The following is a 23,716-nucleotide window of genomic DNA, read 5'->3' on the forward strand; positions in this document are numbered from 1 at the left end:
TTTCTGCCCTCCGCCTAGGCCACCTCTGTTCCACCCAGAATGCCATAGAATCGTCTTTCCCCGTCCACTGTCCTCAAAGACCTCTGTCCTCAGATCTTTCCTTGTGGTTAGTCTCTTGATTGCTATGACTGACTTTTTTGTTACTTTATTTTTTTATTTAATTTTATTAATTTTGAGACAAGCTTACGCTGTAGCCCTGTCTTGGAACTCACTATGTAGATCAGGTTGGCCTCAAACTCAAAGAGATCTGCCCTTCTGCCTCCCAAATGCAGGGTTTGAAGGTGTGTGCCACACTCGGCCCTGTATGCTTATATATATGGTTGTTTTGCCTGCATGTATGTCTTCACTACAAGTGTGCCTGGTACTGGAGGAGGCCAGAAGAAGGGTCAGATCCCCTGGAACTAGAGTTATAGGCAATTGGAAGCTGCCATGTAGGTGCCAGGAATCAAACCCAGGCGCTCTGGAAGAGCAGCAAGTGCTCCTTACAGCTGAACCATCTTCCCAGTGCCGGAGCTGGCTTTGCTTTGTTTTTCTATAAAGACAGGGGCTCTCTGTGTAGCTCTGGCTGCTCTGGAGCTCGCTCTGTAGACTACTCTGACCTCAAACTCAGGCCTGCCTCTGCCTCCTGAAGGCTGTGGTAAGGCATGCACCACCACGGCCCAGCTCATAACTGTCTTCTCTGGTTGAAATAGTACTTCCTTCAAAGAGTTTTGCTGAGAAGCTTGCCCTCCCTGGTGGTTTCTCAGCAGATTCTTGTGTGAGCAGCAGGAGGGGAGAAACCTGTGTCTGCCATCTTCCCTGGTGTCTGAGTGAGTGAAATGGAGCAAACACTGAGGAACTGTGACTTTGAGTCGCTGTGAGGCCCTCTCCAGGCTAAGATCGATCTTCTTACCACAGTGCCTTCCTCCACCCATCCCCAGTGCCAGTCTGCCATGTCTTGCGCCAGAAACTGGGAGTGCTCAGACTCACCTCCCTCCATTCACACCCTGCTCAGCCACCTACCCACGCAGCACCTCCTCCCAGCCACGCCCTTTGCAACCCCTCCCCGGTGGTGACTTAGGCAGCTCCCTTACAGCCCCAGACTCAGTGCCATGCTATGGGGAGACTGAAGCCCTGGGCCCGCTACCTGCTCCTGATTGTAGCCCACCTGCTGGCCATGGGCCTCGGGGCTGTGGTGCTTCAGGCCCTGGAGGGTCCTCCAGCACTGCAACTCCAAGCCCAGCTCCAAGCTGAGCTGTCTACCTTCCAGGCAGAGCACAGGGCCTGCTTGCCACCTGAGGCGCTGGAGGAGCTGCTAGGTGCGGTCCTGAGGGCACAGGCCCATGGAGTTTCCAGCCTGGGAAACAGCTCAGAGGAAAGCAACTGGGACCTGCCCTCAGCTCTGCTGTTCACCGCCAGCATCCTCACCACCACCGGTAGGCCACCACCACCGGGCAATCTAGAAGACCTGAGAGCCCTAGCGTGCAGCCCTTCCCCCATCCCAAAGCTCCAGACAAAGCCAAGGCTCTATCAGGCCTGACATCATAACTGGGGCTCCCCACACAACACACCCCAACTGGTGCCTCCACTTAAGCTGCCAGGAGGGGTGTGGCCTTCCTAGCCCCACCCCTATGCACTCTGAGTCCAGAAGAGAAGCCCAGATCACATAGGCCTGAAGCCAGGACAAGAACACGACAGGGTGGGAGAGGTTCTTGGATGGAGGGGTGCTGTGGGAAACACAGTCACCCTCTGAGGAGGCTGAGGAGAGGAAGTAGTGAGCTGCAGCAGTCACCAGGGTGCAGAAATAAGTAGGGTTGATGAGATTCCTGGCCAGGAGAACAGCATGTGCCTAGACACTGGGAAATAAAGTCCTACAGTTTTGCTTTGTTGTCCTGTAAATAGTCTAAATACTTTTTTTTTTTTTTTGGTTTTTCGAGACAGGGTTTCTCTGTAGCTTTGGAGCCTGTCCTGGAACTCCCTTTGTAGACCAGGCTGGCCTCAAACTCACAGAGATCCGCCTGCCTCTGCCTCCCGAGTGCTGGGATTAAAGGCGTGCGCCACCAACGCCCGGCTAGTCTAAATACTTTTTAAAGTGAAATATGTATTTCATTGGCCGCGCAGAATGGGGCCTGCCTCTGGCACACCCGGTCCTCACGACATCTGATTCCTATGGGCTTTGGAGTTTACAACCTGTGAACCCCATTGATCCTGTTCTCCCAGCATGCTCCACTCTCCCACCTTTTCCTATTCTGCCCCTGTTTCTCTGGCTCTAGATGCTGTCTCTCATGCATACCAAAAAGTTCATTTTCAGAACCTCTTGTTTCCATACTTGCTTTCCCCACCATAAATCAGGGCCTGGGCAGGTTTAGATCCAAAGTAGCACAAGATACGGCACATAGAAAGAAAGGATACATATATGGGGGTGAAAGCAGATGGCACCCCACTGGTTGAAGATACGGAAATACTGATTAAGGTAACTGATAGCCGGGTGGTGGTGGCGCACACCTTTAATCCCAGCACTCGGGAGGCAGAAGCAGGTGGATCTCTGTGAGTTCGAGGCCAGCCTGGTCTACAAAGCGAGTTCCAGGACAGCCAGGACTGTTACATAGAGAAACCCTAATAAACCTCAGGAAGCCGGTATCAGGCTGGGGTATATCAGCTGAGCACTTGCCTGGAATGCACGAGGCTCTCTAGGTCCCATCGGAAGGACAGGGAAAGGGAGAGAGGGAGGACCCGTCAAAGACAGAACATCAGTTCTGTTCCAGCACAAAAGGTCTCAATGAGTGTCTTCAGGGTTAATTTTCCAGAAGAGACAACAGTAATCCAGTGAGGGTAAGGGACCTGCCCACCATCCAGGCAAAGAGGACCCTAGCCTGGTGTTCATGTCATTTTGGGTACCAAAAGGCAGCTTTCTGTGGGAGGAGATGGAGAAAATGTGACTCCAATAGGCATCCACTCAAAAGCTCACAGCCCCTGCTCTCTCTTTTTCCAGGTTATGGCCATATGGCCCCACTGTCTGCGGGCGGAAAGGCCTTCTGTGTGGTCTATGCGGCCCTCGGGCTGCCAGCCTCCCTAGCTCTTGTGGCTGCCCTGCGCCACTGCCTATTGCCTGTGTTCAATTCTCCGGCTGCCTGGGTAGCTGTTCGGTGGCAGCTGGCAGCAGCCCAGGCTGCCCTGCTCCAAGCAGCAGGACTGGGGCTCCTGGTGGCCTGTGTCTTTGTACTGTTGCCAGCCCTGGTGCTGTGGGCTATGCAGGGTGACTGCAGCCTGCTGGAGGCCATCTACTTCTGCTTCGGCTCCCTCAGCACTATTGGCCTAGGGGACTTGCTGCCCGGCCGTGGGCGTGGCCTGCATCCAGCCATTTACCACCTCGGACAGTTCGCACTTCTTGGTGAGTCCAGGAAGGAGGAGGGTAGAGGAGCGTGGACTACAACTCCGAGAGGGACCCTATCCTAGAATACGAAATGAGTGTTGGGGTCCAAAGAGCACGGGGGCCATGTTGGGTGCTGCATGTAGAGCCGGGTCGGCCATCACACTGGGAATTGGGTGGGGGGCACAGGGAGCACCCTAAGAGCCACCCTAACTAGCTCTTCTCCCCAGGTTACTTGCTCCTGGGGCTCCTGGCCATGCTGTTAGCAGTAGAGACCTTCTCAGAGCTGCCACAGGTTCGTGCCATGGTAAAATTCTTTGGCCCCAGTGGCTCTAGAACAGATGAAGACCAAGATGGCATCCTAGGTCAAGATGAGCTGGCTCTGAGCACCATGCCTCCTGACCCCCCGGCACTGGAACAAACCATTCCAGCACCAACACCAGAACAGACCCCAGCCTGCTGATACAAATCAGGTGGCGGATCTTCAGCTCACATACCTCACGTACACTGGAGGCCTTTGAACAGGAGGCCCTGAGGAGAGCTTGGGGAGCAGAGCAGGAAGTGGTTGTGGGTACAGGATGTCAGGGGATAATGTTAATTTAAAACATTAAACGGGATGCTTAGTTAGCACGCACCAAGAGGCTCTGGGCTCAGTCTGTGTGGGAACACAGTTGAAAGTGTAAGTACATGTACATCAACCAAAAATAAAAAAAATCTAGTGTGGGTGTGTGCACTCACACGTGGAGGCACGGGGCATGTTTGGAGGTCAAAGGACCACTTTGTGGATTTTGTTCACGCCCATCCACCTTCAGGTGGTTCCAGGGATTGAACTCAGATCCTCAAGCTTGCCTAATAAACGCTTTTATCCACTGGGCTATCTGAATGACCCATTTCATTTTTTCCCCTTTAGAATGATGTAAACCAGGCTGGCCTTGAATCCACAGAGATCTGCCTCCCCGGTGCTGGGGTTAAAAATATGTGCCATGAGGGGCTGGAGAGATGGCTCAGTGGTTATGAGAACTGGCTGCTCTTCCAGAGGACCTGGGTTCAATTCCCAGCACCCTCATGGCAGCTCACACGGTAACTCCAAGATCTGACACTCTGACACCCTCACACAGACATACATGCAGGCAAAAACACCAATGAACATAAAAACAAACAAATCTTAAAAAGAAAGAAAAAAATATGAGCCGGGAGGTGGCGCACACCTTTAATCCCAGCAGTTGGGAGGCAGGGGCAGGCAGGTATCTGTGAGTTCGAGGCCAACCTGGTCTACAGAGCTAGTGTCAGGACAGGCTCCAAAGCTACACAGAGAAACTGGGGGGTGGAGAGGGGCAGGGAAGTGCCACCACCAACATAGTCAAGGCTGGCCTTGAATTCCTGCTCGTTCTACCTACACCATCACCCCAAATACTGGATTTATTATAGCTGTTTATCATCACCATGCCTGTGATTTCAGATTTTCTTTCTAAATGAGTTTTCCCTCTGGCCCTCATCATCTGTGAACCTCCAAGCTCGCTGGCCCGGGCTGGAATCACATTGACAGCATTATTAGCCTAAGCCCCACCCTCTTCCTTCTCTTGAAGTCCTCCTGAGAAAGGGCAGGCACTCCAACTTTATTGCTCCAGACACAAAGAGAAGGATGTAGGTGGCAGGCAGGCTCCGCTCTGTAGACGGGGGAAGAGTTCTGTGCAGCGCCCTGGAATCCTGGCCACCACCAAAACATTCACACACACTCGATAAATAAATACTGCCGGGCGGGCTCGACTGCTCCTGTCCGCGGGTCCAGTCCGCCCTGCTTCTGTCCGCTGAAGGAGTATGAGGGCTCTGTCCTCCGCTGTGCAGGCTTGGGGACTGGCGAGGAAGGGTCCATGACCAGAGAAAAGAAGAGCGAGAACCAGACAGGAGGTTCAGCTCAGCATGCAGCGTTCCCGCCTGCTCAGCTGCCGGCTCACCTTGCGACGTCGCTGCTCCAGGCCGCGTTCCAGGCGCTCATCTTCCTCTAGAGCACTGGGAACAGGGGGTTCAAGTCAGCCTCAAAGGTGGCCGTAATTGCAAGCCCCTCCCCAAGTCTCCAGACATGCCATTCCAAGAGGCGCCCTGAGGTCCTCCAATTCCCAGATCCATCCAGGTCCCACGGCTCACATTCGCTCCTTCTGGTCCAGGTCCCGGACCAGCTCATCCCTCTGATTGACCAGCGACACTAGCTCCTCCAACAGGAGCTGCTCTCGGTGCTGCTGCGCCACGGTTTTCTGCCACTCTAAGAGACCAGGAGCCTGAGTCAGGAGGGGTGCCCACCCTGGCCCTGTTCTATCTCCGGCCTCTGTGTTCCATTTCCTACCTTCAATGGCCAACATGGCCCGCAGCTCCCGGCTCAGCAGTTCAAACCTCCGCTCCAAGTCCTGTTCCTCGATGCTGATGGGGAAAGGTGCCAAGTCAGACAAAGTGGGATGGGAGAGTCAAAGGCTGTGACCACTTCATCTCTACCTATCAGTTTCCATGGAGGGCTGGGAGAACCCCAGTGCTGCTCCGGTGCCCATGCAGAGTTCTCAGCTGCCCTTCGGTCACTCTCTAGATATGCATGTTGCTCCTTTTCCACATCCCACTTTTATACAAAAAATAAAAAATACCCTAAAAGGATTATTTGATTGAAAAAGAAAGCTAACATTGTTCTGGGGAAACGATTCCAAATGCAAAAGGGAAGCAAAGCTGCCTCTGGCACGCAGGATGGTAAAGACAATGATGGGGAGAGCGGCTTGTCACCCCACTTAGCCTGCTCAAATTTCTCTGAGCCCGTTTTCCTTACTGTAAAGCTAGAATCAAATCAGGCCAGCAGAGGAGGAGGGCCTAAGGAGGAAGACTCAGCAGCGGGTGGGCGGGGCCAGCAGAGGAGGAGGGCCTAAGGAGGAAGACTCACTCACAGCAGCTGCAGCTGGTCCTGCCTCCGGATGAGTGCGTTCTTCTTGTTGACCAGGGTGAACCACTCCTCGATCAGCACCTCCTCCTGCAGCCTGTTGGCACCTGAATCAGGTCAGGACAGTCACCAGAGCTGCCTTCTATCGGGGCTCGGGGAAGGGGTTTCTCGTTCCCTAGTGGCATCTCAGAAACCTTCTTCCAGCCACCAAAGGGATTCGAGCTGTGCCGCCTCCCAAATGCCTGTCCCACCTGATTCCATAAGGCTCCTCAGCTGTTTCTCCACCTCAGCGGCCCGCCCATCTATCTGCCTCTGCTCCTGCTCCAGGGCCTGGAGCTCCGCACACACGTACTGACTTGTGTCCTGGAACCGTTGCTGGGAGAGGAGGGGGGAAGGCGGAGGACAGGTGAGCTCATCACAGGCCTTGCTCAGAAAATACCACGACAGTTCCACCCACCTGGTCCTCCTTACCAGGCCAGCCTCGTCCCCTGGACTAGGGGGTGACTCCTCTGAAGGAGGGCTCCCACCTGCAGAGAGACACCAGGCTGGGTTCTTCCAGCTAGCAGAAGCCCCCAGGAAGTCCCCCAGAAGGATCTGTGATCAGCTAAGCCGGCTCACCACTCACCAGAAGGTTGCTGCGGGGCTGCGGCTGTGCGTGGGCCTGAGTCAAGGCTGGAGTCAGGGCTTGGGCCTTCCTGTGGAAAGAGTCCGCTGAGGGCTGGGCTGAGTTTCCAACAGTCCCCCAGTCAGTGCAGATAACCACAGTCTCTCACACACAGGGAGGGAGAATCCTTCCTCTTAGACACAGCTACCCAGCTACTCCTCCAGTCTCACAAACACCTCCTTCAGGGTAAAGGCTTCCTCAAGGAAAAAGCATGCCTTCACCGCCATCTGTGGGCCTGGGCCCACCCACCTCTCTGCCTCCAAACGCTCCTTCAGGGGCACTGAGTTGATCATTCTTTTAAGGTCAGAGGCAAAGGTTTGGAAAGACATAGCCGGGGCCCTATCTTCTACCTCTTTCCCATCCCTTCAAAGAGCCCCTTAGGTCATCTGGCTCCTGTCGCTTAGCGCGGGCACTTCCATCACTGCTAGTGCCCCTGAGTGACAGAGAAGTCTCATCAGGAGCTAGGCTATCCCGAGTTGGCATCTAGCCTCTGGCCAGAAGAGGGCACCCTCCTACCTGACAGGATCCTAGACCTAGAGCCAGCAATGCTCTTCACAGAGCTTGAAGAATTTTATCCTGGAAGGGTCAAGTCTGGCTCCACCTTGCCCCATTCCATGTCTCTAGAGCCCGGTTATTTTTGCAAATATTTTAGATTTATCTTATGTTATTTGAGTGTTTTTCCTGCATGTCTGTATGAGCAGTGTGTGGGCGCTCAGTATTTGCAGAGGTCAGAAGAGGGTGTCGGTTGGCCTGAAGATCCCTTGGAACTGAAGTTATGAACTGTGATGGTGCTGGGAACCGAACCCAGGTCCTCTGCAAGACCCCTAAGCCTACCATCCAGCCCTCGGGGCCTAACTTTTAACTCATTTGACAATACTGCTAGCCCCTCTTCCGGGTCACCCCAGTGTGTACTCTCAGACCAGCCTCCCTGGCTCAGGGGCTAGCCTGTCTGGATTGGATTAGCTGTGGGGGCAGCACACCACACCCTGCCATTCACTTCTCCCTCAAGCTGAGAGGTCTTGACCTCAGAACATTCACTCCACACCCATCTCAGCCCCCAGTCTCATGCTCAGGACAGTCGGGAGCTTCAACCTCAATTCCCTTGCCATCCGAGCCCCACCAGGTCACCACCCTCTGGTCACAGCAATGGACTTTCAGTTCCCTAAAAAGCTTTCTTGGTCTGAAACCACCCTCCATCTTGAACTGCTCCAATCTAGCTAGACCTCCTGGCTCAGCTTGAACCCGTCCTGCAAGGGCCTCCTCAGACTTCCTTCAACACATTCTGCCTCCCTTCCTGGCCCTCAGTGTCTGGAAGTTTGTCCTGATCCCCCACTGAGGCAGAGAGCACCCCAAGGCTTACTCACGTTAGCATCAACCCCACACACCTCTTCATGCTGCTGGTTACTGCAGCCTCTCTAACTCCCGAGAGGCGGCCCATTTATTTATCTGAGACAGGAACTCACTATGTATCATCTCTGGCTGACCTGAAACTTGCTTTGTAGACCAAGCTGACCTCATACTCACAGAGATCCACCTGCCTCTGCCTCCTGAGTACTGCAATTAAAGGCCTGTACCACTACACCTGACTATTTTTAAAGATTTTTAAAATTTATCTTGATTTTGTGTGTGATTGTGTTGTGTGTGCATGAGTGCAGGTGCCTACATAGGCCAGAGGTATCAGATCCTCTAGGGCAGGAGCAGACGGCTGTGGGTCACCTGGTGTGGTGCTGGGACCTGAACTTGGGTCCTCTGGATTAGCACAGACGGCTGTGGGTCACCTGATGTGGGGCTGGGACCTGAACTTGGGTCCTCTGGATTAGCACAGACGGCTGTGGGTCACCTGATGTGGGGCTGGGACCTGAACTTGGGTCCTCTGGATTAGCACAGACGGCTGTGGGTCACCTGATGTGGGGCTGGGACCTGAACTTGGGTCCTCTGGATTAGCACAGACGGCTGTGGGTCACCTGATGTGGGGCTGGGACCTGAACTTGGGTCCTCTGGATTAGCACTATGTGTTCTCACCCATTAAGACCTTTATCCAGCCCTGTTAACAATTTTTTAAAGATTTAATTTTGATCGTGCGTATATGTGTGTGTTTGTGTCTGTGGGCGCTCTCAGAGACCAGAGGCATTGGATAACCTGGAGCTGGACTCACAGGCTGTTGTGAACTGCCTGTCTTGTGTGCTTGGCACTGAACTTGGGTCCTCTGGAAGACTAAGGCTCACTCCGAACCACTAAGCCATCTCTCCAGCCCTAGTTTGTTTTTAGAATCATGTGTGTGGAAATGTCCATACAAGAGCAGGTGCCCCTGGCAGCCAGAAGAGGGCATCAGATCCTCTGGAGCTGGAGTTATGGCAGCTGTGAGCTGCTGGATGTGGGTACAGGGACCAAACTCAGGTCCTTTGTAAGAACAATTTGTGCTCTTAACCCCTGAGCCATCTTTCCCAGAGACTGACCCTTTAGATAGACCCAGGGCCATCTCTCCCAGAGACTGACCCTTTAGATAGACCCAGGGCCATCTCTCCCAGAGACTGACCCTTTGGATAGACCCAGGGTCCAGCACACAAGGCCCACAACTAAAGGCAATACTGCTAAGCACAGATGTCACCTCAAGGACCTCGTGAGGCAGAGGCTAGTATCGCTCTGCAGACAAGGGAACAGGGGCCAGAGATGAAGTATGCCCCAGAACTTGATCTACAGCCCAGAGCTGTCTAACTCAAAACTTGTTCCCAAGCCTGGAGGCCCTGCCACACTGGGTTTGGCTGTATCTTTGCATGTAAAATGGCCGGACTCCAGCCCAGCATCTGGGGAAACTTTAGCTCCCAGTTTGACACCATGCAGGTGGCTTCATGTCACTCTGCAAAGGGATTTCACACTTTTGATCCTTATCCTCAGGGCAAAAGCCCAGAAGTGGCTTGACCAGGATGGAGCTGGGGGGGGGGGGGGGGGGGTCAACTGTGTGGAGCCCAGCAGAGGGCGCCAATGAGTACTGCAAGCTCAGAACCCTAGTTCACAGCTGCAGCTTCTTCATCTCCCTCAACTTCACTATTCCCACCCATAAAAGGCAGGAATCGTGGCTTCCTGGAAGGGGCACTGTGGGAAGCCAAGGAATCATGGGGATGGCCCACCTGGCAAAGCAGGCAGAATCGGGGGAGGGGGTGAAGAAAGCAAATGTCAGCGGCTTTTATGCTTACTCACACCAGCCCTGTGGGAATCCCAAAGCTTCTTCCTCATGTCTGACCCAAATTCCTCTTTCTGTGCTTTCTCTGATGGGCTGCCCTAGAAGCACCCATGTTTCTCATCAGGCTGCTTCTGGCCCACCTCAGCCTCAAGGTTCCTGACCTCAACCCACTCCAGGCCTTGGGGAGCTTCCAAGGGTGGAGCGAGGATGAACACCCTCCCAAAACAGTAGGGGCAAAGCCAGCCAATGAGAGGGCCTTCTCTCGTCTTATGGGTCAAATATCTCCTGTGGGACAAGGGCAGGAGGAGGGCCTGGTTTGGAAAGACCAGATGCTGGGACTCAGCCCCAGAAGGGTGACCGCTGAATCCTTCCCTTTGTGACTTAAAGAGCTACTGACCTACATTAGCCAACTGGGCTAGAAGTCCTCCAGCCACCTCCTCCTACAGGAAATGCCTCTCTAGTCTCATCCCCAGGCTCACATGTCTCTGGAACTTCCCTCAGGGCTCCTACTCTCAGACTGGCCTCACTGCCATCTGGGGACTTCATGGAGACGACTGTCAGTTCCCTAAATGTGGTCGGAATGTCCTTGATGCCACTGTCTTTGCTTGTGTGGGCCTCCTCATTTGAGAACCAGACCTTCCCATTTTCTTTTCTCCTCTGTCAATTCCTGTGATGTGTGTGTTGCATGCTTGTGTGCGCGCGCGTGTGAGGGTGTGTGCGCGCGCGTGTGTGTAGGTGTGATGTATGTGTGGCAGCCAGATAACTCCTGCTTGTGTGTGCGCGCGTGTGTGAGCGCGTGTGCGCGCGCGTGTGTGTAGGTGTGATGTATGTGTGGCAGCCAGATAACTCCTGCTTGTGTGTGCGCGCGCGTGTGTGTAGGTGTGATGTGTGGCAGGCAGCCAGATAACTCCTGCTTGTGTGTGCGTGCGCGTGTGAGGGTGTGTGCGCGCGCGTGTGCGTGTGTAGGTGTGTGCGCGCGCGTGTGTGTAGGTGTGATGTGTGGCAGGCAGCCAGATAACTCCTGCTTTCCTCTATTGCACACCACTGTGTTTTCTTCCTCTCTTCCTTTCTTTCTTATATTTGTGTACTGGGGGAGCACACGTGTGGAGGGTGGAGGACACGTGTGTGAACTGGTTCTCTCCTTCCGCCATATATGGACCCCCGGGATAGAGCTCAGGCCCTCATGCTCCGTGACTGGAACCTCTGCCTGATAAGCCATCACTCCCCCACCTTATTTTTGAGATAGCGTCTCTCACTGGAGCTAGGGCTCACGAATTAGCTACACTGGGTGGTCAGCAAGCCCTAGGGAACCTCCTGTCTCCACCTCCCAGGCACATGGCATCACACCCAGATTTCTACAGGCTTTTTACAGGTCCTCATGCGTGTGTGGTAAGCTCTTTACCTACTTAAGCCTCCACCCCCTAGCCCTGACATGTTCTGTTTTGAAAGGGCTTGAACTCTGTTTTTTCTGCTTCTACCTCCCAAGTGCTAGGATTACAGGCATCTGCCACCCTGCCTCGCACTTTGTGACACTAGGATTTGAACCCAGAATTTCTTAGGCAAATGCTCTACCACTGAGTTATTTCTTTGGTCCTCTATTTCCACCAGGGAAAACTGTCCATCGACCCATACAGGACCCTCTGGCCCCTTCTGCTGTCACCCTCAGACTGGCCAGAGAGAGAGAGAGTTGACCTGCGACCTATAGGGCGCGGTGTGGAGGCAAGAAGCCCCACCTACTAATTCCTATTAAGCCTCAGGGGTTAAAAATTCAAGTCAGATAATCTGGAGACTGGGAGGAGCTACAGGGGCCACCAGAGGACAGTATTCCTTCCTTTAGCTATTGGGCTAGGTGGTTGCTAGGTGACATCCAAGGCCACCCACGGAGAAAGAATAGGCCCTAAGAGCTGGTGCAGAACTTGGAGCCTTTTGGGAACTTCCTGCTACAGCCCCTGTTTCTACAAACTGGGCAGATGTTTCTAACAAATGTTCGGAACTCCTCACATGTACAAAACTGGAAGCCTAGGTGTTCTGTGGGCTTTGTCCCCGAACAGGAAGCCTAGTGCCATACCTGGGGACCCTTCCACATCACCAGGCTCCATCTGATTGAAGTCCATCCCAGCATCCAGCGAAGCCACTTCTCTGAAGCTGCCACCCCTGCACCAGCCCTGACATCGGAACCACTCAGGGCCCTCTCTGAAAATTCCCCACTATCCTAAGCTGCAGCGGGGTAGGGGTGCTCACCACAGCCCCAACTCCTGCAGGTCCCGCGCCGACTGCAGCTCCAGAGTCCGGGTCATCCACAGAGAAGGAGTTGCTATTCCGTAGCCTGGATCTCCTCTTCTTTAGCAAATCAGCGTCACGCACGTGGGAGAAAGAGCCATGTGCTCGGGGTGGGGGTACCGGCCCGGTCTCCCCATTGACCGAGGACCGTCTCAGTCTCACACCACTTGTAACGCCCAGCACCCCAACTCCGTTTACCAGCCCCTCTGTGGGGGCCACGGGGGATGTGGATGACCGGGCTCTGGGGCCATCGGAGGGTGCCTCTGGGGAGCTTGCTTCCTGGTCAGTCTCCCCATCCTTGGAGGTGCAGCCCAGGTCCGTGTCCCTAGAGGCCACCTTGGGTACCGCCCCAGTCCCGCGGTTCACAGCCTCCTTGGACTCTGTGGGCGCTTCAGCCCCATGCTCTCGGAGCCGCTGTGCCAGGTCGCCTGCGTCCAGGCCGTCGGGCAGGCTCGGCTGGGCGTTGCCCACACGGTAAGTGCCAGAGCCACCACCGCCCTCCAGTTGCACCAGCTGCAGCTCTTGCCCAGTACAGAAAGCTCGGATCTGGCACAGGTACGTCATGACGATGAGCTTGTCAGGTACGGACAGAAGCACCATGTCCGCTGGCTCCAGCAAGCGAGACACACCCAACGCAGCGAAGCCATCAAAAGCCTAGAAAGGGTGCACTCTGGTCAGAAGTAGCAGCGATCTAGCAACACTCCGGATCCAAGCCAGCCTAGGGGTCCCTGAGACTCTAGAGCCAGGATTTGCTTAGCAACGCCTTCACCCTCCTGCAGAGGGAAATCTAGCAACAAGGCCCGCCCTCACTGTTACCTAGCAACTGTACATCGCCCACCCAGTTATCAAAGGATGATTTTTGGCAAATAAATAAACAACTATCTAAGGAAATCTAGGGAAATATGCTTTTAAAATTAAAAACATCAAAACAAAATTAGGGCAAACAATTTAATAACCAAAAAGGTTTTAAGCCGGGCGATGGTGGTGCACGCCTTTAATCCCAGCACTCGGGAGGCAGAGGCAGGCGGATCTCTGTGAGTTCGAGACCAGCCTGGTCTACAGAGCTAGTTCCAGGACAGGCTCCAAAGCCACAGAGAAACCCTGTCTCGAAAAACCAAAAAAAAAAAAAAAGGATTTTAAAAAGTAGACCAGGTGCTCACCTTACGAGACCTGGATAGAGGTGGGCGGTCCTTGGGCTTCCCACAGGTCAGGGAACCCTGATTGCTCTACGAGCAGATGAGGGAGGGTGACTTGATCGGGGGAGGGGGAGGGAAATGGGAGGCAGTGGCGGGGAGGAGGCAGAAATCCTTAATAAATAAATAAATTTAAAAAAAAAGTAGACCAGGGTCCTGAGCCTCAGAGTCTCCAACTCTGGGGCCAGCAGCCTGACTCTCTGGCTAGACCCTTTCTTCAGCCATGGCCCCTCCTCATCTCACCTGTTTGTTGTTCTGTTTGATGTCGTGGGGGTCAAGAGAGAAATAGTCGCTGCAGAGAGAATGTGCTGGTCAGAAATGGTTGGCACTAATATCCCTGCAGGCTCCCTCCCAGCCACCCCCATGTCCCTGGCACTCACATCTTGTCTGGGTAGAATCGATGTAAAATAGCACAGAAGGCCAGGCCATTGCGCCAGGATGTGGTGAAATTGGTGATGCAGACACCACGGTAGCCATTGGTGACCTGTTGGCACCACTCCAGCAGGGACTGGCTGGAGCTGACCAGGGCAGGTGGTGCCTGGGGACACAAGGGTACAATCAGAGGATGTATTCTAATGACATGTCCTCCACCCTTTGAGGAAGTTCAGGCCTGGCATAAAACCACCCCAGTTCGGAGTTTACAAAGATCACCAGAAACACTGGCCAGAGCTTTGGGTTGCCAGCTTGGGGTAAGGAAGTTATCTGCCAAGGTCACCTAAAAGGTCAGTGGTGCCCAGGCAAGGTCAGAGGCCACCAGCAGCCACACTTCAAAGTCAGCCCAGAAAATCAGCTTAAGGGTATCCAGCTCCATGCAGCCTAGCAGGGTGAAAGAGCCAGGCATCCTGAGGGAGGAGGGAGGAGGAACCTTCTTTGAAGCTGAATCCCCTCCCCATCAAAACTGCATCTTTCTTGGTCCACCAGGTGGGTCCATGCAGAGTCACCGTTCACTCAGCCCCAGGTTAGTGGAAGAAGCAGACTGGCCATCAGTGGCCCCCATCCCTACCTGGCTGCCCGGCAGCCTCCTGTCCTCTTCAGGCTCCTCTGGGGAAGAGGCCCCCGAGGGCCTGGGTCCCCCAGCCCCTGCCCCACTGGCCACCCGTGCCTTAGTCAGGCTGGCCTCTTGAAGACTTTCACCAGCTTCTTTCCCCTTCACGGTTTCCAAGACCCCACATTCTGCTTCCTGGGCCTCAAAAATATCAGATTTATTCTCTGGAGACTCAAACCCCTCCCTCTCTGCTTCCTGGGGCCCCAAAGTCCAAGACTTGGCCTCTACTAGCCCCAAAAATTTGCTTTCTGTCTCCTGTACCCTGGAGGCTTCTGGTGCTATGTCTTCGGCCCCAGAAGCTCTTGGCCTACTCACTGCAATGCTTAAAGCCTCACACTTGAGGGCTCCCCAAGCTCCAGGCTCCTGGACCTCCAAAGTATCAGTCTTTGCTTCCTCAGATCCCCAAACTATAGTTTCTGCTCTCTGGGCCCTCAGTACCTCAGCCTCTGTTGTTCCAGCCTCTGGCCTGGAGATCCCAGAATCCCTTGCTTCTGTCTTCCCAGTTTCCAGCATCCCAGCTTTTGCTACCTCACTCTCTGTTCCCAGGAGCCCTGATTTCCTCACTTCTGTCTCTGGGGACTCCAGAATCTCAGATTTTACTGTCTCAGCTTCTAACTCTGGGGTCTCCAAACCTTCTATTTCTGCCTTCTGGGTCCCAAATAACTCAGTATCCACTGCTTCTGTCTCTACCTCTGGGATCTCCCAAATCTTTTCTGTCTCCTGGGCCACCAAGATCTCAGACTCGTCCATCTTAGCTTCTGTCCCTGGAACTCCTAAACCACTAGATTCTATTTTCTGGGTCCCCAGTATTTCAGCCTCTGCCCCTCCAACCTCTATCTGTGAAATGCCAGGGCCCCCCACTTCTGTCTTCTGGGCCTCTAACATCTTAGATTCTGTTGTCCCAGCCACTATTCTCAGTGCCACAGAACCCCCAGATAGCTCTTTGGCTTCTGTCTCTTGGACTTCTGAAAAGTCAGCCTCCATTTCTAAGACCCTGGCTCCCTCGATTCCTATTCCCAGAACCCCCAAAACCCCAGCTGCTATCTCTGGAGCCTCTAAGATCTTGGCTTCCGCTGGCCCAGTGTCTACCTCCAGAACCCCTGAGCCTTCCTCCTCTGCCTCCAGGGATCCTTCCATCTCAGTTTCTGGTTTCTCAGCTTCGACCCAAAGTACTTCATGATCTGTGGATATCTCCTGGGCCTCCAATATGCCATCTTCTGCTGCCCCTATCACTGAAACACCCAAACCTCCCACCTCTATCTCCTGGGTCTCTTTTCTTCTAGATATTATTTGTGGGGGCCCTGAATCCTCAAATGTTATCTTATGGGTCCCCAATATCTCAGTTACTGCTGTTTCAGTCTCTATCCTTGGAATACTCCAAGCCCCCACCTCTGTCTCCTGCATTCCCAATATCTCAGTTACTGCTGTTTCAGTCTCTATCCTTGGAATACTCCAAGCCCCCACCTCTGTCTCCTGCATTCCCAATATATCAGCCTTTGCCATCTCTGCTTCCACCTTTGGAACCTCTGAACCTCTGGCTGCTACCTTCTGAGTCTCCAATATTCTAGCTTCTGCCTCCCCAGCCTCTGTCTTTGGGGTTCCCAGTATCTCAGCCTCTATCTTCAACACACCAGCTCCCCCATCTGCTACCTCCTGGGCTTCCAATATCTTCGTTTCTGCTGTCACTGTCTTGATACCTGGAACTGTAGAACCCCCAACTGTTTTCTGGATCCCAAATTCCTTAGACTCCCTTTTCTCAGTCCCTGTCCTCAGCATCCCCAGAACCCCAATCTCTTTATCCTGGATCCTCAGTACCTCAGACTGTGCTGTTCGGGTAGCCTCTGGCTCCAGGACCTCTGATCTTGCTGCTTCTGACTCTTGGGCCTCCAGTGTTTCAGATTCTGCTGTACCAGTCTCTATTTCTGGGGACTCAGGTCTCCCAGCATCTGTAATTGGTGTCCCTATAACCTTCCAAGGCACCCCTTCAGCCTCTGTTTCCAGAACCCTTGGCTCCCCAGCTTCTGCCTCCTGGGCCCTCATAACTCCAGATCCTACCTTCTGGTCCACTGGCAGGACTTCCTGAGAGCTGCTGCCCTGGGGCCCAGCGCTTGCTGCTCCAGCAGAGGGACCCTGCTCCAGGCCTGTCCTCCCAATAACAGGGGCTCCACTCCTAACCTCTTGGCTTTCTCTCTCCTGGTCTGCAGGCCTGGCACCACTGAGGAGCCCTAGATGTCTTTCAGGCTCAGCTGGAGCTTGGTTCGGGTCACTGGAAGCCTCTTCCTGGGTCCTTACACCCATCCTCCTCTGAGCACTCCTAGGAGGAGCCTCAGGAATTTCCCTGAGTCTTGTCTTGGGCCCCAGTACTGCATCCTCTGGTCCCTCCATGGCTATATGCTGTACCTTTGCCGTCTGCTCAGCATCTACTTGATGGAGTTTTGAACTCTCTTCAGCCTCTCCAGCTGTGATGCATGGCTCCTTAGTGTTCTTCTCTGTGTTTCCTGCCCCACTAGCCTCTGCCCTGTCCCCAGTGTCCCCCTCTTCGACTTCAGATCTTTCTCCTCTTGAAGCATCTCTAAAATCTCTGCCCTCAATGTCTGGCTCTGGCTCGGTTCCATGGGCCTCTGTCCCTTCCTGAGAGCTTATCTTGGCCTGGGTCTCCCCAGAAGAACCCATTCCTGTTGGAGGACCCTCATCCCCCGTGTAGGGTACTGGGGACCGGGATACATCAGAGCCTTTCCGGAGCCGAGGGGCTGGGGTGGGGACCATGTCCTGGCCTGGCTGCCTGGTGGACCTGAGGAAAGAGCAGACAAGCGTTGTGGTCTCCCATAGAGCCCCACTCACACTTCTAGAACACCCTTGACAGTGTGGCAGCACTGGAGGGGAGGGCAGGGGCTGGGTGGGATGCATCTGTTTCTAACAGCAACAGAGGTGGCTCCTTACCTTGTTTCTGGTGGGGACTGTGGGGGCCTTGGGGTTTCAGGCCCCACCTGGCCCCCGGCTGTAGCAGCTGGTTCTGACCCCTGGCCCCGGGAGGCCCTGGCCGGGGGCGCAGGGGCACTCACAGGGGCAGGGTTGGTATCTTCAGCACTAGAGGATCTGGCAGCTAGGGGGAGAGGGAGAGGAATGCTGAGGACTGCATTGTGACAAAGGTCCAGTCCCCAGCTCTAGTCTCAGGCTCAGTCTCACCTGCCTGCTGGGGCCGCGTGTGACTTTCCTCGTCTTCACAGAGTGTCTTCAGCTCTCGCGAGAGATCTGAAGGGGGAATCCATTGGAAGGGTAGAGTCAGGCCGAGGCAGCGTTCTATAGTTTGAGCCCCACCCTGACCCCCGACTAGAGTTCAGGGCCTACCTGGGAGACGCCCCGGTCTCAGGGCACAGCCCCGGCCTTGGAGAAGAGGCAGGCCCCCAGATGCAGAAAGAGAAAGAGTGAGAAAGAACCGCAAATATGAAGGATGAAAGGCTTTAAGGAGGGATGGAGAGAAAGCAGAAGGGAGGAAGGCAGACTGGCTGAGGGTAGGAGACTGGACAGAGCCCACACTTCATGTGACCCAGATTCTCAGACTTCATAGGGACCAAATGGACATCCACTCCAGGTGAGAAGGCCGGGAACATGGGGAGATACTGGGGACCCATTCTAGAGAACTCTGCTCGAGACTGATATACCTCTAGGACCAGGACCAAGCTTGGCCAATCAGAGCTGCTGGCCAGGCTGGAGCTGCTGTAATAAGGACCTCTCTCTGGGTGTGCACAAGCCGACCCTGCCCCAGAACAACCAACACTTGTTGTGATCCATCTTAGGTCTTGGCAGTCTCAACCCACAGATGACTATGAGCCCACCTGACTGGGGGCCTCGTGCCCGGACCTCAGGAGCCCCAGGGCCATGGGCTTCATCCTCATCACTCTCAGCGAAGTCGTCCAAGTTGCCCACGTCACTAGGCTTCACGCTCATGAGACTGGCCAGGCTCTGCATGTCATCATCCCTGTGGGTTTGAAGTCAGGGGTGAGGGCGGGGCTCAGAGTTCACAGGCTAGGGCCTGGGAGGACAGGCGGAGACTTACGTGGCACGGCCCTCACGCAGCAGCACCCCAGAAAGGGTGAGGCTCAGCTCAGCGTGCACTACCTTCACAGATTTAGGCTTGAGACGCAGTCGAAGCGGAACCTGCGCAGGCACAGGCCCGGCATGGCGAGCCAGATCCACATCAACTGTGGCCAGCACCTTTCTCTGTCCCTTGGACTCCTGCAGGTGTGGGAAGTGGGGAAGCAGCAGAAGCATCAGTGCTGCCCTGAGGTCCCTGAGATTCCAGATCCGACCTACCCAGACACTCACGTTTTCAATAATAAATGTCCACTCTTTGGCTTCATACTGGTCCACGTGAGGTTCCTGGAGAGGGGAATACAGGTGAGCACAGGGTTTCAAGGAAGGCAATGCCAGGAGAGCACTCTGCACTGCCAGGGAGGGGGTATCACACCTGCTGGGCCCGCCTGGGATGCACTTTGGCTTCTCTGAGTGTGTATATGCGGTACTGGATTGCACCCCAAACCTCAGTGCTCTACAGCTGAGTTACACCTCCAGCCATCCCTGCACTCTGACTCCTTTTTTTTTTTTCTTTTTAAAATATTTATTTTGGTTTTATGTGTATGGAGTTTTGCCAGGATGTATGTCTGTGTACCATGTGTATGCAGTGCCCCTATCGGAGAGAAGAAGGTGTTGGATCCCCTGGAACTGGAGTTACAGATGGTTGTGAGATGCTGTGTGTGGGCTGGGAATGGAACCAGGTTCTTTGGAAGAACAGCCGTGGGGCTGGAGAGATGGCTCAGAGGTTAAGAGCATTGCCTGCTCTTCCAAAGGTCCTGAGTTCAATTCCCAGCGACCACATGGTGGCTCAACCATCTGTAATGAGGTCTGGTGCCCTTTTCTGGCCTGCAGGCATATACACAGACAGAATATTGTATACATAGTAAATAAATAAATATTAAAAAAAAAAAAAGAAGAAGAAGAACAGCCGTGCTCTTAACTGAGCCAGCTCTTTAGTCCTTCTGTCCTGGCTTCTGATCCCAGACTGGATACTACAGGTTAGGTAAATGCTACCCCCCCCCCCAAGATCTCTTCAGTCACTTGCAACAAACCCACGCAATTTTTGGTTCCAGCACTTGGTTCCTCCTGTGGGTGAGCATCCCATTAATAGAGCCACACACCCAGCGTTGCTATTCTCTGCCTATACCTGAGCTCCAGAGACTCACCCTGTACAAGGTCACAGAGATGTCCACGTTCTCTGGGACCATCCACACCACAGTGCCACGGTATGGGTTCTGGATGCCGGGCTGCCAGCTGTGGGCCTGTAAGAGGCAGCAGGGAGTCCTCCTGGGTCTTCATCCTTCCCCATCACCATCAGGCCCTATCCTCTTCCCCCATCCTCCTTTCTCCCGGTGGACACTGATATGACCTGCACCTGATTGCGCTTTCCCATCAGCTCTCATCTACCTCCCCCTTGGCCCTGCCTCCCAACCTGGACCCCCAGCTGCCAGTCTTTCTCACCTTGGAGCAGACGCGTCGGTTCCGCCGAGTCCATACCACTACCAGCTTGTCTGGCTGCCTGGAAGAAAGGGAAGAACTCTTAGCAGGCCCAATCTAGCTTCCCCGTCTTCTCTTCCTCCTTTTTCTAGCTCCCTGGGGGTCTCCTCTGGTCCCCTTCCCAAGGAGGAGGGCATGGGCAGCTTCTTATCTAGGGTCACCGGGTGTAGGGTGGGGCTGCTCAGGCAGGGTGGGGCTGACTGAAGGGCAAAGGCCTGGACAGTGAAGATTGAGACATTATGGCCCAGCAGGGCCTTTGAAAAAGAGTGACACGGGGGCTGAAGAGATGGCTCAGTGGCTAAGAGCACAGACTGTTTGTTCTACCAGAGGACCTGGGTTCAATTCCCAGCACCCACATGGAAGGTTTTTTTTTTTTTTTTGGTTTTTCGAGACAGGGTTTCTCTGTAGCTTTGGAGCCTGTCCTGGAACTCCCTTTGTAGACCAGGCTGGCCTCGAACTCACAGAGATCCTCCTGCCTCTGCCTCCCAAGTGCTGGGATTAAAGGTGTGCGCCACCACCGCCCGGCCCACATGGAAGTTTATAACTGTCTGTAACTCCAGTTCCAGGGGAACTGACACCTTGGCACCAATGCACATAAAATAAATTTAAAAATAAGAAGAAAAAAAGAAAAAGTGACAGACAGGAACAGCAGCAGGCACACATGTGTGCACACACAGAAACACGGGAAGACAAAGACTTGGTGGTGAAGAAGTCCATTTGTTCACAATATTTGTGGAGTTCCTCTGGAGCTCAGCTTGTTCTGAGGGCAGAGGAGAGGAGAAGAAAAGGGGCTGAGGCCAGACCCTTGAGGTCAAGGAAGGTGGAAGAAAAGTAAAGACAAGGAGGGAAAAGCCTGGCTTGGTGGTGCAGGTCTTCAGTGCCAGTGCCTGAGGCAGATGGAGGCAGGTCTGTGAGTTCAAGGGCAGCCTGGTCTATATAGCAAGTTTCAAGCCAACAAGGGCTACATGTAAGACCCTGTCTCAATAAAAATAATAAATAAATAAATGAATAAATAAATAGAAGACAGAAAGAGAAGAAAAAAGTGTGTGTGTGTGTGTGAAGAAAATAAACTAGTCACGACTTTGTGGGTGCCGTGAAGGAGCCTGCCTGATGTCCCTTTGGCTGGGTATCTGAGCAGAGGCAGGAGTGGAGGAAGCGCTTATGTGCTGATCTTCAGAGAAGGCTCCAGGGGAGGAACTCTTCAAATGCAAGGATCTGAGGCTCAGGGAGCGGTAGAGGCAGAGCAAGGGCAAATGGGAGGAGTGAGGCCAGAGAAGCACAGGGTTAGGGACACTAGACAACCCCCACGCACTGAGGGGGTCAGACAGGACTCCTACCTCCTTAAATCCAGACCCACTGATGCTGGCAATGGAGTCCCAGGGAAGCCTGAGGAGACTTCCAGGTTAGGACGGCTAAGATGGACAGCAAGCATGTGTTGCAGGAAAGGCAGACACATGCAAAGGTGGAGACAGCAGGGAGAGAGCTGCGCAGGCCTGGTCCTTGACAATGGACTAACACTTGGCTGGGCCCTGGGGACAGGGCCTTTTTGAGTTAGTCTCTAACCACTGCCCAGGAGGGTGGGGTCGGTCCAGGAGAGAATCAGGGGAAGGCAACGTGAGAGCCTTCCCCGCTTGTTTCCAGCCCCATGCCTGGATGCTAGGTCTGCCCAGCTCACTGCCTCCCTGGAGGCTGAGGCAGGACAAGCAGCTTGCTCTTAACCTTTGAGGCTTCCGAACACAGAGAAGTAGGCCAGATAATGTCACACAGCTGAGTCTGGAGTCCTCTGACCTAGAAGTAAGCAGCCATTCCCAGCCCCAAACCACAGGCAATGGCCCAGCAAGGCCTTCCCAGAAAAGGGAAACAGTAGGGGTGCCTAGAGAGGGTGTGGCCTGGTTGGTCAGCCTGACTCAGGACGGCAGGCACGCCTTCCTGGGAAGCTATGACCTAGGCAGGGGCAGCTTCCTGTCCTGGGCTCCTGGCTAAGAAGCCCAGCAGGCCTTACCCATTGCTGCTTGTGACTCAATCCACTGACACTGTCTGTACCTTCTGTCTACTCCCCAGAACCATGCCCGGCGTCCCTTTGGCCTCACCCAGAATGTTGGGGCAGGAACCAGAGGCCAGAGTTCAAGTGCCAGCTCTGCTGTGTTACCCCAACGAGCTCCCATTCTCCCTCTGCCTTTACTGCATAAAGGGCCTCCCAGTGGACCCAGCATGTTCAAGGCCAAAGATTAATGGTGGCTGACCTAAGGACCCCAGCCTCTGCTCGTTCCCCTCCCTTCAGACCCCATGGTTCCGGCCTACTCCTGCTCTTCCCCCTTGGGACTCTATATTTAGCCCCAACTGGGCTGCGGAGGCCCCCACAGCTGTGCCCTAATCCAGCCGAGGGAAGCTGACACCAGTGTGCACATATATTTAGGGTGTGACGCAGGGGCCTGGGCAGCTGCCCCGTGGGGGCATGTGAGCCAGACAGCCCTAGGGCCCTTTGACAGCCCAGGACAAGGCCTGCACCCTCTCATGTGTTGGCCCCTAACCTGCCTACTTTTCCCTCCACAGATCCGCCCCTCCCTACCACCTACCACCTACCACCCCTAGGACCTCAGGCCCCTTTAAGCCTCTCCCCGCCTCCCTCCTCATCCCTCCAAGCTCAGTTTCCCCTTTTAAGGACATTGTGGAGACATCCCCAGCCTCTGGGGCCCACTCTGGCTGAAGGGGGAGGGGCAGAAAAGAAGGCCACATCTTCACTCTGAACTGAACTAAGATCCATGAAGTCTGTCCCAGCCTTGGCCACCTGGAGATCTCAAAACTTGTTCCGTTTTCCACTGCCACCCAGTCCAGCTGCTCTTGGCTTGAGGAACGAAGCCTCCTCCCTCAGGTCGGAGCACAGCTGATTTAAATGTGAGCAACGATCCTCCTGCCTGTGAGCCTTGCCCCACACAAGGCTCTCCACACCTTTCAATTCCTGGAGTCCCCCGAGCTGCAAGACACACCTAGGATGGGAACCCCGTTAGTCGTTAGACTTGGGGCGAGTTTCTCAGACTCAAAAAGGTCAAGCTAAACCGAGTCCCACATCAGTCTGGGGGCTCCCTCAGGCCTCCCTTCTACTCACCATTTCTTGGTGCACTCCAACACCAGTTCATGGTAACAAGCCACAAACTGAAACTTGGCGGCCCGCTTGCCCACCCTCTGCAGGCGCTTCCACACCGAAGTCATGGCCCTAGGAGCTCTTGCCGCCCACTTCTCAGGCTCGGAGATCCCGCTTGCTCGCCACTGCTGGCCCTGCCAGGGTCCCCATGGTCTCTGGGGCCCCTTTCTGCTATGCCCGTCCTGTCCACCCCGTCCGTATAGAGGTGTCTGAGGTTCGGATCTAGGCCGCGCTTGTTGGGACGGCCGCTGGGGTCCTCCGGGTGGGCTGGTTGAGTCTGCGGGGCGGTCCCGGCGCGTCGAGCTGGTCGGAGCTCGGAGCTGCTAGAGCGCGGTTTCCTGGAGCCGCACCCCCGTCTGAAGGCGGGCGGGGCTGCA

At 54.5% G+C, this 23,716-nt stretch overlaps 2 protein-coding genes across 17 annotated transcripts; one reads left to right on the forward strand and one right to left on the reverse strand.

Annotated features, from left to right (window-relative positions):
• Positions 1–1,096: 1,096 nt before the first annotated feature.
• On the forward strand, positions 1,097–4,227 carry Kcnk7 (potassium two pore domain channel subfamily K member 7). The gene is made up of 3 exons (XM_075973188.1): positions 1,097–1,415; positions 2,972–3,370; positions 3,580–4,227. The coding sequence occupies exons 1-3, from the start codon at positions 1,097–1,099 to the stop codon at positions 3,810–3,812; spliced, it is 951 nt and encodes a 316-aa protein (XP_075829303.1). The 3' UTR covers positions 3,813–4,227.
• A 714-nt stretch (positions 4,228–4,941) lies between these two features.
• On the reverse strand, positions 4,942–23,693 carry Ehbp1l1 (EH domain binding protein 1 like 1). 16 transcript variants are annotated; one of them, XM_075973181.1, is made up of 21 exons: positions 23,304–23,691; positions 20,162–20,219; positions 19,867–19,962; positions 18,953–19,006; positions 18,684–18,862; positions 18,463–18,605; positions 17,975–18,010; positions 17,813–17,878; positions 17,567–17,729; positions 17,027–17,417; positions 14,585–14,761; positions 13,962–14,119; positions 13,825–13,873; positions 12,350–13,042; positions 6,889–6,958; positions 6,735–6,790; positions 6,515–6,638; positions 6,271–6,370; positions 5,691–5,764; positions 5,495–5,609; positions 4,942–5,359 (listed from the first exon to the last, which is right to left on the reverse strand). In XM_075973181.1, exons 1-21 carry the CDS (start codon positions 23,405–23,407, stop codon positions 5,260–5,262), a joined length of 3,006 nt encoding a protein of 1,001 aa, XP_075829296.1. In that variant the 5' UTR covers positions 23,408–23,691; the 3' UTR covers positions 4,942–5,259. The 16 variants fall into 16 exon arrangements, 15 of the variants coding, with proteins under 15 accessions (XP_075829296.1, XP_075829295.1, XP_075829291.1 ...); XM_075973180.1 differs by having other exon boundaries at positions 14,585–14,767; XM_075973176.1 differs by having other exon boundaries at positions 16,442–17,417.
• Positions 23,694–23,716: the final 23 nt, after the last annotated feature.

Source organism: Microtus pennsylvanicus, chromosome 5 (assembly GCF_037038515.1).
Source record: "Microtus pennsylvanicus isolate mMicPen1 chromosome 5, mMicPen1.hap1, whole genome shotgun sequence".
Taxonomy (NCBI): domain Eukaryota; kingdom Metazoa; phylum Chordata; class Mammalia; order Rodentia; family Cricetidae; genus Microtus; species Microtus pennsylvanicus.